General features: G+C 40.0%; 1 protein-coding gene across 1 annotated transcript in view; it reads left to right on the plus strand.

Annotated features, from left to right (window-relative positions):
- Positions 1 to 12,100, plus strand: part of LOC117211191 (homeotic protein proboscipedia) — a 64,799-nt gene extending 52,699 nt beyond the window's left edge. Inside the window, exons 2-3 of the mRNA XM_033454859.1 lie at positions 7,693 to 7,835; positions 7,928 to 12,100. Of these exons, the coding sequence (XP_033310750.1) occupies positions 7,693 to 7,835; positions 7,928 to 9,808 (2,024 nt within the window). The 3' untranslated portion in view covers positions 9,809 to 12,100. The remainder of the gene's footprint in view (positions 1 to 7,692; positions 7,836 to 7,927) is intronic.
- Positions 12,101 to 13,654: the final 1,554 nt, after the last annotated feature.

The raw sequence follows: 13,654 nt of genomic DNA on the forward strand, positions 1-13,654 counted from the left end.
CAAAATCAACTACTCTGAGAAATATCAGAAACAAAATTCAAGCTTATTTGACCGAAAAATATTTCTTTATTTTCCTTTGTATTATATTTCTTTACTCAGCACTGTCCATAACCTTCCAGAAATCGGTTATAATTCTTTACTCAGCACTGTCCATAACCTTTCAGAAGCCTGTCAACAATAATCAAAGACTTAATTCGTACATTGTATTTAGAAACCAAAATCAATTACTCTGAGAAATATCAGAAACAAAATTCAAGCTTATTTGACCGAAAAATAATTCTTTATTTTCCTTTGTATTATATCTCTTTACTCAGCACTGGCCATAACCTTCCAGAAATCTGTCAACAATAATCAAAGACTTAATTTGTACATTGTATTTAGAAACCAAAATCAATTACTCTGAGAAATATCAGAAACAAAATTCAAGCTTATTTGACCGAAAAATAATTCTTTATTTTCCTTTGTATTATATCTCTTTACTCAGCACTGTCCATAACCTTCCAGAAATCGGTTATATTTCTTTACTCAGCACTGTCCATAACCTTTCAGAAGCCTGTCAACAATAATCAAAGACTTAATTTGTACATTGTATTTAGAAACCAAAATCAACTACTCTGAGAAATATCAGAAACAAAATTCAAGCTTATTTGACCGAAAAATATTTCTTTATTTTCCTTTGTATTATATTTGTTTACTCAGCACTGTCCATAACCTTCCAGAAATCGGTTATATTTCTTTACTCAGCACTGTCCATAACCTTTCAGAAACCTGTCAACAGTAATCAAAGACTTAATTCGTACATTGTATTTAGACACCAAAATCAATTACTCTGAGAAATATCAAAAACAAAATTCAAGCTTATTTGACCGAAAAATATTTCTTTATTTTCCTTTGTATTATATTTCTTTACTCAGCACTGGCCATAACCTTTCAGAAGCCTGTCAACAATAATCAAAGACTTAATTCGTACATTGTATTTAGAAAGCAAAATCGAAGTACTATGAAGAATATCAAAAACAAAATTCAAGCTCATTTGACCGAAAAATAATTCTTTATTTTCCTTCGTATCATATCTGCGAAGAAAAAATTCTATCACAATCGTATGTCGCAGAAACTACCATTAGCCCACCTCGAGTTAATCGTTCTTTATCGACTGTTGTTAATCCTGAAATCGCAGAAGCTTTAGTTACGAATCGGCCGGTTGATAAATGACATTGTGTCGATAAAAAGTAAACCCGTTTTTTAAACAAATTCTACTTCGTGACCACGATCCACGCCTTTAATACTTAGCAATGAATACAAAAATTTCCACGCTATTACGGATCGTTTCCCGGAATCTCTGGCGCGTTATCGTCGTTCGAGCAATATCGAACCGCGTTCCGATGCGAGTCGCGATAACGATGCCGCGTGATACTTAATGGGACGAGAAAACGCGATCGATTCACGACTGTGGAACATCGAAAAGCGAGAAAAGGAAGAAGGAGGTAAAGATAGAAAGAAGAAAAAAGAGAGAAGAGCGAAATGGAGAGCACAGAGAAATCAGTGAAGCGTGCCGCGTTAAGTCAGACTTCACCTAAAGCTCGTTTTATCGCAGTTCTATAAATTCTGGCCGCGCGGCGCGTAGGCTGCGCCAGTGAATTCGCACGAAAACAGTGCTGCTAATTTCATAGGAGCCCGGATGATTTATGGTCGGCTGCAGCGTTCCGTTATTGCACCGGCCCGATGGAACAAGGATACGTCTCCGGCGCTGAACGTAAATGTCGGCTGGTGACGCGTTAATAGGCAGCTCGACCTTGACTTTTAAGCAGCGTAATTAACGAATCCGCGACACGCTGTGAAAGAAGAGGAAGGATCACGTTGCTCGATGGGATCTCCGATTCGTTGCTAATTTACTGGCCTGTGTATTTTGCCACGTGATTAGCTATATTAGAATTTTCATGTAACAGCCGAACGTGTACTTTCGTTCATAAGTTAGGATTTATGGTTTCTAGCGGATTTGATAATATATATATTGCTAAAAGTAATAATTAGAATGGGTAATTACAGATTTGAAAAATGAGACAGTATTATGAAGGATTTTATTGCGTCAACCAAGACAGCAGAAACGAGAAAGCCTTACAAACTACCGACATTGTAGCTACCAAGATTATTATGATATTAAGAAAATGTAGAAATAACGAATGTAATACGCGATGGTGTAATTATTTCGGCCAGTTTATACAGGCGACGAGAAATTTCTTATTAATGCAAGCTGCCTAGTGTAAGATAGAAAGCAAGCAAAAAATGCTGATGACAATGGATACGCTGGAAAAGAGACACTGACGAGGTAATCCTACTTACATTGAATTCACCCCTTAAAACCACAATTGAGGAAGGTAATGGATACCCTTTATAACCATTACACACTATACTTCATCCCCACAAATTCATCCTTCAGGATAGTAATATATCACTGAGAAATACCTACTCGTGTAACAACTTGGATATCGTTAGACCATGGCATGCACCGTATTACAATTGATGCGTGTTCTGACGAATGGAACGTTTGAAGAATGACACAGCTACCCTCGTAGAAATCTGTACGTTTGATTGTTCGTTGGAACGTTAGTTTCTTCAGAATCTGGTATTAGGTTGTCCGGAAAGTATCTTTCCATCGCAATTTGCGAATTACGTAAATATGTGTAAAAAAATTTTAGGGATCGGATGGTACAGATTTAGTAAATTTCTGAATTACGTAAACACGTGGAAAAATTTGTGAATTTACAAATAAATTTGTATATTATCTCAGTTTTAACTTTTATATAACTTTTTTAGCTTCCTAAAATTCTAGTAATATATTACTGTTCAGAAATCACGCCATATACAAAGATACACAAATTTTTAGGTTATCCGGTTAGGTTATCTTACGAAAATTCGACAAAATAATATAAAAGAACAAACATTGTGCGTCCATTGTTTCCTGGTAAAACGAAAGAAACTTTTCGGACAACCTAAAATCTAAGAGGTTAAGTGCTAATATCGTATAATTAGTGCCTTCACGAAGTAACAATTGCCTGGTGCAATATCTAAACTGTGAAACAAACATTAATTTAGTTTCCATTTCTTCAGTTACGTTCATAAAAATTCGCAATTAATTTGTGCACTTCTATTGTACAATTTTATAAAATGTTTTATAAATTGTCTAGAAACGCACAAGCGATAATTTGTTAAATAATATTATTAACGAATTAGCAAATTGTACATTATAGATAGACTGTTCAGAAATCATATACAAAGATATGATATGAGATAAAGTCATGTACAAATTTTTAGGTTATCCGGTTAGGTTATCTTACGAAAATTCGACAAAATAATATAAAAGAAAAAACATTGTGCGTCCATTGTTTCCTGGTAAAACGAAAGACACTTTTCGGACGACCTAATACAATAAACTAGAAAATTACCATCTGTTGGAAACGTACACAAAAGGTGTGCATACAAGGCAAACACAAACAGTGTCTTGAAAGCGATCAGATAGAAGTATCGACGGTTCGCCACGGCAAATCCCAAGATGGAAATATCGATAAGAGCCGTGTCACTCACGCGACGCTCCCACCCCTACTCTCGGTTACTCTATGAAAACTCCACGTGCAGACTTAGCTGCCCCCACCCCTTCGCCGCGTCCATCCTTCACCCTCCGCAAGCGCTTCTTTTTTATCTGGCTCGTCCCTTTCTCGGTCTCTCCTTCGACCCCTGACGACTCATCGCGGCGCGGAACCACCCTTCGCCCGCCGATCCACTTGCACGCCATGGGGTAGTTTAGCATCTCAGCCCTGCGAAACGGAACACACCCCCACCCCCGTGCACCCTGCTACAGCGTTACGTCCTAGAACGCTAGTTCCTCGTCCCTTTTCCCTTCTACTGCTTTTTTATTCTGTTTTTATTATACGTGCGTCGTTTTTGAGAAAACAAACTCGCGTAATAATTGCGAAATACTGGGATTGTGGCAGCCAGATGTTAGGACGTTCAGGTGATCGGTTATGTCTTGTACAGAAGCGTCGACTGGGTGGAGAATTCGTTCTGTGATCGAACTGTTCGTTTGTATCGTAGGAGGATGATGGTTTTGGTTGCTCGGTGAAGAGTAATGCTATCGAAGGATGACCGATACGACGTTTGGAAGGACGAGAATCGGAAGAAATTAGTTTTCATAAAAGACTGTACGGTCGCGTTTCCTCCGGTTGTAGCAGAGAATGAAATTGTATAATAATTTAATCGATCATGAAACCAAGGGAATGATACTTCGAAGTAGCTGAGGAAATTCGAACTCTCAGAATCTTGGCTTGCGCCATTTGTTAACGCGAATCCTTTCGACAGGTATAATCATTTGAGAATGGAATTCTTAGAAGAAGAATGTAAAATACTCGAACGTTAGATACCTATCGTGTACAATATCGTGTCAGAGATACCGCAAAATCTCGTATCCTTTGAATTACCCGGCGTAGCAATCAAAGATCCTGTCGCTTCTGGGACACGATATGACGAAAAAAGGAAGGGGAAAAATAGCGTTCTGAGAAAGGAACGATTCAATTACTGTGGCGACAGTGAACAATCGTAAACGCTCTAAACGTCGTGTCCAAGGCGAGCCACTTCTAGCCAGCTCGATTTTCATACAAAGCGTACCGGCGACTGTTACACGAGTGCTATTTCGTCATCGTCAGAGAAAAAGGAATTCCAGACGAAAAGGACGGAAAAAGAGCCGCACAAGCAGGAAGAGAAAAAAGAACAGCGAGAAAAATCGTCCTGTTGCTGTTACAACGTGGATCATGTGGATCACGTTGATGGAGGTGGAAAAATCGATTTCAGCGAACGCGTTCAGTTAATTGCCGTTGCTTTATCGGCCACACGCTTTCCCAGCTGAATTTTGCATTAAGCCGTGCGTCGGCCATTTAAATATTCCCTCCTTTGCGAGGTTCCCCAGGTTGGCTGTATGAACGCGCGAATGTGCAAGCATATAGACTTTGATTGAAATATTACCCGCGTGTCAGCCGCCTGGTAAAATCCTGTAATTACGATAGCGGACTATTAATGATTGTTTACATCGTTGCAGCACGTAAATTACTATACGCCCTTAACCAGGAAGAGCAACACAGAGCCGTAATAAACGTTGCTTCTTACTTTGAAGCCCTTTTCAGATGATCGCCAACCGTACGTGACTTCCTCTTCCTTCGTCGCGAAGCTTCCCTCGTTATCTCACGACAAGTTTCTTACCAGATAATAATTACCAGAGATGTTTCGCATCGACACGGAATACCGCCGGCTGAGAACTTAGCCGAAAGTTGCCAAGGAACGATGAAACTGGATGGAACGTCGAGCGAAACAGTGGCGACGTCTACATGGGGCATCTTCAACTACATGGGGCATTGTTCGCGCCATCGGTTTCCGACGTCGCCCCTCGCTCGCACGCCTAAATAATCATTAATTAAGCTGCCGTTTGAGTGTGTCGTAATCGAGCAAAAAGCGAATGTTCGCTTTTACTCGATGCTAATGTTAACGTTCAATGGGTGTTCAGGGGTGACGATGTTTACGAAGCTCGTTTGCAGCTTCATCCTTTGACTCTACTAGATGGAGATGGAAAGAAGTAGTGTGAGATAGCACAGGGACAAGGACAGTGTTTTTTTGCTTTCCTTTAATTCTTTTCTTCTTTAGATATCGTACCTGACATTCTTTCATCAAATCGGGATGTGTTGAAACATTTGAAATTAACCGTATTTCTTATCTTGTAAATATAGTTAAATGAAGAATACATAGGAAGAATATAACTGTTGAGAATTTTGGATCTTAATAGCCGAAATAATGGTATAGGAACGCTAAATTTACACTTAGAATTCATATTAGAATAATTATATATTTATTTGATAAGCGATTTCAAAGATATTCATCGATACACATTTGCACGCGTCTCAGTACTTTCTTCCATATTCGACTGTTAACCGACTGAAGAGTTTACATTCATTTGTTTTGGAAATGCACACACATACTTCCACACGCTGATATTCACATACGAGTATTACTAGTACGCAGCTAACCTAGTCTAGCACATACAATTATACATATCTCAATAGTGGTACAATGCCTTCTATTTGTAAAATCAACTTTTAGAGAACGTTGAAACGAAGATTGGTATAAATTTCATTCTGTCTCTTGCATTTTACGACATTCTCACTTGTATTATGTTATATTCACTGATTCGATAGTATTAAGTTATCCAGAAAGTTTCGTTCCTTTCATAAGGTGATAATAGATGAGCAACAATTTTTGTTTTATATTTGTTGAGAGTTTTGGATCTTAATAGCCGAAATAATGGTATAGGAACGCTAAATTTACACTTATAATTCATATTAGAATAGTTATATATTTATTTGATAAGCGATTTCAAAGATATTCATCGATACACATTTGCACGCGTCTCAGTACTTTCTTCCATGTTCGACTGCTAACCGACTGAGGAGTTTACATTCATTTGTTTGGAGACGCACACATATACTTCCACACACTGATATTCGCATACAAGTATCACTACCACGCAGCTAACCTAGTCTAGCACATACAGTTCTACATATCTCAATAATGGTACAATGTCTTCTGTTTGTAATATCAACTTTTAGAGAACGTTGAAACGAAGATTGGTATAAATTTCATTCTGTGTCTTGCATTTTACGACATTTTCACTTGTATTATGTTATATTCACTGTTTTGATAGTATTAGGTTATCCGGAAAGTTTCGTTCCTTTCATAAGGTGATAATAGATGAGCAACAATTTTTGTTTTATATTTGTTGAGAGTTTTGGATCTTAATAGCCGAAATAATGGTATAGGAACACTAAATTTACACTTAGAATTCATATTAGAATAGTTATATATTTATTTGATAAACGATTCCAAAGATATTCACCGATACACACTTGCACACGTCTCAGTACTTTCTTCCATATCTGACTGCTAACCGACTGAAGAGTTTACGTTCATTTGTTTTGGAGATGCACACACATACTTCCACACGCTGATATTCACATACGAGTATTACTACTACGCAGCTAACCTAGTCTAGCACATACAATTATACATATCTCAATAATACCAAGTCCATTTTTGTTGAGTTTCTCATTTTTATGTCAGTCGATTATAAAAGAAGAGAAAGAGATTGAAGAAAATATTCATGCGACTACGAACAATTAGTTAGGGAAGAAGAAGATAATCTGATAGATTTGAAGATACATATCAATCTTCTAAAAGTAAGTGATGTTAAGTAATTGAAATCTGTTGATCATAGACAAAAGGAATGATTAGATAATGACAGATTGTCGAGAAATGTAAAGCTCAACCCTATCGACGATGACAATGAAAGAATCGTATTTTCCCCGAAAGGTCCGCGTAGATTTGTTAACGCGCGATGAGCATGAAACGCAATTACAATTTCTAAGCAATTCCCATTAACATAGCGATTAGGTGATTAATTAGCGAATCCGAATGTCTGTAACTTATCCGACGCGACGTACACCTGTCAAACGATCTAAGATTTACAATTCGATAACACGCTTTATACTCGGCGGTATATTTACGCTCTGTTAAGTACTCTCCCATTTAATGTTCTCGATCACAAAAATATTGTGGAAGAATAAAAGAAATAAAAGAGACAATTTTGTTACGTTGCAGAAAATGGCCTGCCAAGAAGATTACGGACGGCGTACACGAACACACAGCTGCTCGAGCTAGAAAAAGAATTCCATTTTAACAAGTACCTGTGTAGACCGCGAAGAATCGAGATTGCCGCATCCTTGGACCTGACGGAAAGGCAGGTAAGAATGATTAAAAAGAAATCCTCGATGTACAGCCTTTCTGTATCAACTGGCTTCTAGCGTAAGCAAACCGTTCGTTCCACTGATTGCAGGTGAAAGTTTGGTTTCAAAACAGAAGAATGAAACACAAACGTCAAACACTAAGTAAAGAAGACGGTGACGAGAAGGATGGCTCGACCTCTGAAGGTATAGAGAAGTCGAAGGGCGAGAAAATGCTGGCCATAGACAGCGACGAGAAGAAGAGCTGCCACAACTGTGATATATCTGGCGTGAGCGACGTGGGCAGCACACTGTCTGGTGACGTGACCGAACTGAGCTCGTCGGGTCGGCGAAACAGCAGTAACAATAATAACACGCCCACAGCAACGAATAATAACAACAGTAATCCAGCTTTCAACGCGAACAGCAATGGAGCCAGCAGCGTTGGTAGCACGAACAGCGTGTCCAGTTCATTTGAAAAGATGATAGCAGACGATGACTCGAGATCACAAGACGGTAGTGAAGTGACATCCCCGAGCGTGGCTACCAAGAAATTGTCCAGCGATGTCAGAGTAAAAGTGGAGAGCGGCCACAAGAGTCCGAATCCGGGCAAGCAGCAAATTTCCGTAAGCAAGAAGTCTCCATCGGCGAATACCAAGGAACTCTGCTCGGTAAACAGCAATGGTGTCTTATTGGCAATGCCCGATTCGACTGTCAGTACGCCTGTACTGCCTGGTCAAAATTCTACCAGAAGTCTCACACCATCTTCAACACCTGGGACGCCAGTATCCGTTCAGTTGCAGCAGGGAAGTCCTCTGGGGATTCAAGCCACACACGCAGCATACATGCAGAGACCAAGAAGTTCTCCTTCGTCTACCAGCTCCGTGGCTACTCCCATGATGCATGGGTCGACGAACGCGGGCACGATGTCTCCTCACGGCGGCAGGAATATCAGCAACAATCAACAAACGCATTTCCCGCAACAAAGCGTGTACCAATCGACATCTGCCATCGAATACAGAAACGGAGTACCTAGTAGACAAGCTGTTCCAGCAGCCGCGCAACAAACTCAGTCGCAGAACAATTATTGCTCCAGGGATACCTATCAACAACCTCGAATCTCCTACCCAGGTGACGTCCATCCCCTATACGCCAGGCAAAACCAAGTCCTGGGATCCCGAGTGGGTCATCACGTCCGTGCGACTACGGGCGCCGCCTCCAGGACGATGTACAATTCTACCATGCAGTTTCATCAACAACAAAACCAATACGCCAACGCTGCAGGGGAGTACAACGGCTATACACAAGCAGGCCCACCCTATCATGCGCCTTATCATCGAACCATGCAAGGTAGCAACGCCTACAACACCAGCCAAGGTTATTCTGCTCAACACGACCAGGCAACAGAAAACTACATGACACCGGGTAATTACGGCTATCCTAACAGCGGGAATTATCACGCAACTAATGAAAACCTTGCCTCTCACGGCCACGCTGCTGTGTCTGTTCAAACTGCGCAACATTATTACAACGACATCCAACAGCAGCAACAACATCAACAGCAACACACGGCAGAAGGTTACGTCACGCATCAGCCTCCCATGCATCCAAGTTCCGCAGACTATCGAGCAGGCACCAAGTGCCACCCAAACGCTTACTACGAGCAAACCAGTCAACTGCACGTCCATCAGGGCGGCGAAGCGTCCAACATTCCCAACAGTTACGTGTCTTCGCCAGATCCGTTCCCAGCGCCAGGGATGACCACTACGGCAACCGCGATCGCCGCAGCCACTGCCGCTGTCATCACTCCGCCAGGAAGCGCCAGCCAAGCGGAGGGCAACGCCGATTCTTACAATTACGGCAACTTCTACGCGGAACCAGTGCACACATCTGCCCCGCCACAATCCGCGGACAATAGCAACAGTTCGTCAGACTTCAACTTCCTGACGAACCTGGCCAACGATTTTGCGCCGGAATACTATCAACTCAGCTGAGTTCACGAGACCGAGAACCCTTGTCAGCTGGACTGGAGCGACGAACAGTGTCTCCTGAACGCGTTGTACTGATGGCGCTCCTTGTGATCGTTGTGACCGTTGCAAGTGTTGGATTAGTAGGCAGTGGTTGTCGAGGAAGATTCGGATTTCAATTTAGATGGATTAGAGTGACGTGAAACGAAAGCAGCCGCGGAATATGTGAATGTCGTGTGGGTGGTGGATGTGAATTTCTGCGAGTTAGAAATTATCATAGTCGAAGAAGTAGCAATGAAGATTGTTTCTTCCTTTTTGTTTTGTTGAAAGAAATTTTAAGAATGGTATTGATTAAAAGCTGAGATTCTCTCGAATAAACCGAGCGACTAATTCGTTATAAATATTTCCCTAAATAGAGTCGATAGGCTATGAACGTGTAAATAGGGTTTCAGGATCGGAAACAATTTGTTGCAGCCGCGAGATGGGCTTTTGTTTCTTCGACTCGAATCGAAGTTTACGTGTGATGGACTTTCTAGATATAAATGAACCCATGATTATTTGAAAATGTAAATAATATTTGGTAGATACGAAGGATCCAGAGTTTCTAACACAGGACTCGATTTAAACAGATGCAAATAGAAACGTGGAGAGAGCATTTGACTGGATAATTCGATAATGAATTTCAATAGAGAGGAAATGGAGCGCTTTCAATGATCTTCGTACCGGGCACTTTAATCATTTCCGTCCGTATCAATGATTGCTTCACCTGTACCGACCATCGACTGGAAGAAGTTGAAAACGCGTGGAGAAGACCGACGAGTGATTTTCAAACAGTGCGATTTCACGTTCATGTGACAGAGTGTGTGTGTGTGTGTAAATAAATTAGAAATTTAGAATAAAATAACCAGGTGCAAGTGCAATCTTTCTAACTTAAAACAAACACGATTTCTATCGTGTAATAGATAATTGCATGATGATCGCACCGGTCTCCAATCGTTCGAGTTCGCGTGTACTTCACGCGACGCCATATTGTTGCGTAAACGAAGCAGCAACCGTATCGATGACGCCATTTCCTTCTAAATCGACCTAACCTGTTCGCCTAACGGTTAAAAGGAAAACACGAAAAATATTTCAAATACTATACAATATTTGGCAAAGTGAATTAGCAATTCACGAGCAATAATTCTTAGTGAAATAACGCGTGTACATATAGGAAGCTAGTTAATCAGAAGATTTGCAGAAAATGAAATAAGAAAGAGAAGATCGATAGTGTGGGGTCGTAACACAAGCTAAGGACAGAAGACAGTAATCGCGGAAGCGTAAACGCTTTAGAGGATGATGAAAGGTGTACTCGTCGTTTTTCAAGCAGGTTGAGAACGTTTCGTGAAAAAAATGACGGAACTTTATGGGAAGTTCGTTCACACATCTTTCAAGAATTTTTTTTTTTCACATTAAACGTCACGAAAGAGTTTGAACGAACCGTCGAACGTCGACGAAGTTTCAGTTCGTACACATTGCACGCAGTTATACTCTCTCGACGTTTATTTTCAATTGTACAAGGAAAGACAGATTTTTCGTTGCTTCTGGTCTTAGACTATGCGAGATGTGAACGCTACGATGAGAACTTGATCGTTTGTTCGCCAGGATCATCCATCTATTTCGTCGTAATTTCTACTAGACTCTACAGATGTAAGCGAACCAAATAAAGGGGCTCGCGTCGTTATCGGAGAAACAATAGCATAAAACGGTTACGAGATTAGATCACGTAGCTAGCGACGCGTGAAACCTTGATTCTCACCTCGACTCGACAGTGGAATATATTTAATAGTGCGCCAGTCGTCGTATCTGGTTTGTATAAAAAGAAAAAAAAAACGAAAAAGTAAATAACAAATGGCATTTAAGGAGCCACGATCGTTTACACGAGGACTTCTTTGTATATAGCGCGCTTACGATAATCGTACACACGGACACATGTACACACGGACACGTACACGCATATACATAGATACATGAGAAATACACATTGTTTATTCGATTCTGAATGTATGAATAACCACGCGATCCGAAGATTCCATCTTCTGAACGTGAAATGGAGAAAAAAAAAACGGAAAAGCGACAAAAAAAAAAGAGATAACTGTAAATGGGAGGCGATCATTGTGTACATTCGTTCATACAAACTTATAAAACAGAGAGAATTGTTTCATCCTATTCCGAGCGCTCGCGATTTCGTTTAACCCCTTTCGACGGATTAAGCACTAAAGCAGATGATAAGTGGACATGGAAATGGATGATAATAAAAAATATCATTATAAAATTAAACAGGATTCGTTTTCGTTTCCTTTATTCCTCCCCTCCTTCTTCCACCTTGTCTTTGTTTAATCCTGTCGATAATATAAATAAAGCGAATGCTTTATTACCATCTATAGAATATTATGTCAGTGATTAATTACTTACAAGAGCGACTGCTTCGAAAGTAAATACATTTCGCTTACTACTCAACGCAGCAGTTACGAATAGGTTATGATCAAGAGAAAAATTCCACGCTCGATTCCTCTTATGAGAAAATAATTACTTGTACCTTCGTTTTAGCCTGCGTTACAGGAATTTACTTTTAATACACATGTTCGAAGAGTATACACTGGTCCGACGTTTTCGTATCGAGGAAACAGACGAGTCTCGCGTCAGGAAACTACAGACGATTGGCCAAAGAACACGATATACGAAGACAGCGCGCAATTTGCGCGCGCGAATCAATTTTAATAGGGTGATAAATGCGGCGCATCGCCTTGGTAAAATATGGATCGTGCACGCCGCTCCAGAGAACCGCGCTAAAAATAATATTTCAGTTCGATTGCTCTGATATTTCGAGTCATCCATCATCGTCGCTCCCTTCGCTGACACGGAGCTCGCAGGAAACGCCGATCCGAATACATACATTTCGGCCTGCTCCTCCTTCCGCCAGCACAGCTAAGGGATCCTCGAAATTCAGACGTTCCTCCAGGCATCCTATGCGCAATCTTGTGATCATCGTATCAGTGATAATTGAAGGGGGTATGGTCAAAAGTAATCATTCATTCGATATAATGTCTTGTGTTTGAAATTGAAGCTTGTCGAGAATATTGAAATAAAAATTAATATAATTTTCATTTTCTGTGTTGTAAGTTTTCTGTTTCCTTACATTTGTCATACAATGTTTTCTGTTTGTAATGTCAACTTTTAGAGAACGTTGAAACGAAGATTGGTACAAATTTCATTCTGTGTCTTGCGTTTTACGATATTTTCACTTGTATTATGTCATATTCATTGTTTCGATAATATTAGGTTATCCGGAAAGTTTCGTTCCTTTCATAAGGCGATAATAGATGAGCAACAATTTTTGTTTTATATTTGTTGAGAGTTTTGGATCTTAATAGCCGAAATAATGGTATAGGAACACTAAATTTACACTTAGAATTCATATTAGAATAGTTATTTATTTATTTGATAAGTGATTTCAAAGATATTCATCGATACACACTTACAATCGTCTCAATACTTTCTTCCATATCCGACTGTTAACCGACTGAAAAGTTTACATTCATTTGTTTTGGAGATGCACACATATACTTCCACACACTGATATTCACATGCAAGTATTACTACTACGCAACTAACCTAGTCTAGCACATACAATTATACATATCTCAATGGCGGTACAATGTCTTCTGTTTGTAATATCAACTTTTAGAGATCGTTGAAACGAAGATTGGTACAAATTTCATTCTGTGTCTTGCATTTTACGATATTTTCACTTGTGTTATGTCATATTCATTGCTTCGATAGTATAGGTTGTCCAGAAAGTTTCGTTCCTTTCATAAGGCGATAATAGATGAG

This window comes from Bombus bifarius, unplaced genomic scaffold, assembly GCF_011952205.1.
Source record: "Bombus bifarius isolate JDL3187 unplaced genomic scaffold, Bbif_JDL3187 scf7180000008218, whole genome shotgun sequence".
NCBI classification, from domain to species: domain Eukaryota; kingdom Metazoa; phylum Arthropoda; class Insecta; order Hymenoptera; family Apidae; genus Bombus; species Bombus bifarius.